The 1,890-nt window shown below is 38.1% G+C and overlaps 1 protein-coding gene across 1 annotated transcript in view; it reads left to right on the top strand.

Annotated features, from left to right (window-relative positions):
• FLVCR1 (feline leukemia virus subgroup C cellular receptor 1) overlaps positions 1–1,890 on the top strand; it is a 21,610-nt gene that overhangs the window by 10,556 nt on the left and 9,164 nt on the right. Inside the window, exon 3 of the mRNA XM_012638323.1 lies at positions 959–1,026. Within this exon, the coding sequence (XP_012493777.1) occupies positions 959–1,026 (68 nt within the window). The remainder of the gene's footprint in view (positions 1–958; positions 1,027–1,890) is intronic.

Below are 1,890 nucleotides of genomic sequence, written 5' to 3'. Positions count from 1 at the left end.
GTTAGATTCTCATGGAGACTGCAACCTGGATTCCCTTCTTTGAGAAAGAAGAGAAAATAGGATTGGGAAAAGTCTAAAAAAATGAATCTGAAGCAAAGATGGCAAAATGTAAATGTTTAACAAATCTAGGTGATAAGTAAGGTTATTTGTTATGTTATTCTCTATACTATTTTATGTGTTTGAAATATTTAATAATAAAGAGAGAGAAAAATAACAAACTTAAGTCTCAGCCAGGTTAAGAGGCTACCTAAATGCATACAACACATGCAAGGAAAGACCAGAGTTCAAACCTAGTCATATGATTCCTGATAACCAGCTGTTTTTATTCTCTTTTTAGGTATTTTTTAATTAATTTTGCCTTATGAATGGCCTAGTAAGTCTTTAACATATGGGTAAGATCTCTGAAGCAGGGATTCTGTTATGCTTTGAACATTTGTTGGCCACGGTGTATAATACATTGTAGGTGCTCAGTAAGTAATCCACTGCTTGGGCTGAACATGGTGGCTCATGCCTGTAATACTAGCACTTTGGGAGGCCGAGGCAGGAGGATCACTTGAGCCCATGAGTTTGAGGTTGCAGTGAGCTATGATGATACCACTGCACTCTAGACTGGACAGTAGAGTGAGACCCTTTCTCAAAAACAAAACAAAACAAAACACAATCCACTGCTTGGTTGGTTGCCATATACAGTGTTGTATGTGGGGATGTCATTTATGGTCAGTAGATCTCAAATCTAAATAATAGTAATATTAGGACAGAATTGTACTATCAGATCTCTAGTAAATTTAGGTGTTAAATTGATCTGTCTACATAATGAAAGGGAATGGCAATAGTTTTTCAGTTTTCTTTGTCAACCGTCCAAAAAATACATTATATTTTCACAATTGTCCTGTAGTATTCCACATCACTTCATGAACTGGTAAATGACACGCTGAAAATTTTCTCTTTATTATTTTAGGTATCATGACTGGAGCATTTTATTCAGTCTCAACATTATTAAATCAAATAATATTGACATATTATGAGGTAAGCTTCTACTTATATCATATTGCATGCGTGGCCAAGAATTTTTCTTCAGCAATACAATTCCTATTAGCAAGATCGTGAGATTAAGGATTATGACCTTGTTGTTGTAAAAGATTTTACATTTGCTTTAATAGAGACTATATTTGTTAAGAAATAAAATGTCCACAAATTTAGTTTAAAGATCCCATTGGCTTTTATTAGTGATTCATATATCGGGCAGCACCACATCTAAACATTTAGAAAGGCGGTCCGATGAGCTGAGTAGAAGAGGTGGGCTTTATAGGCAGAAAAAGGCTGAAGAAAGCAGAAACAAGGAACAAAAAGCAGATTGTTGCAAAGTTACTTTTTCTACAGAGGGGACTGGGGCCCTTCCGATTGGTTGCTACAATTCTCCTGGAAAACTGGCCCATTTTACAGTTCAGCTTGATTACATGGCACCTGGCACGAGTGACACTATTCTGGTTTGATCTGGTCTGTTGGACCTAGCACAGGGGCTCAGTCCAAAACAATGGCCCCCCATCGTTTTTGTTTAACACATTTAATCCAATTTATAAAACATACGACACAGAAAGTAGAAATTGTTATTGCTGTGACAGTACCTAGTTTTTGTTGTTGTTGTTGTTGTTGTTTTAAGAAACAATGTGGCTGGGTGCGGTGGCACACACTTGTAATCTAGCACTCTGGGAGACTGAGGTGGGAGGATCACATGAGCTCAGGAGTTTGAGAACAGCCTGAGCAGGAGTGAGACCCTGTCTCTACTAAAAATAGAAAAAATTAGCCGGGCATGGTGGCTCATGCCTATAGTCCCAGCTACTCGGGAGGCTGAGGCAGAAGGATCGCTTGAGCCCAGGAGTTTGAGGTTGC

This window comes from Propithecus coquereli, unplaced genomic scaffold (assembly GCF_000956105.1).
Source record: "Propithecus coquereli isolate 6110/MARCELLA unplaced genomic scaffold, Pcoq_1.0 Scaffold129, whole genome shotgun sequence".
NCBI classification, from domain to species: Eukaryota; Metazoa; Chordata; class Mammalia; order Primates; family Indriidae; genus Propithecus; species Propithecus coquereli.
The sequence above is the reverse complement of the archived record's forward strand: the minus strand, read 5'-3'. Positions and strand labels throughout refer to the sequence as shown.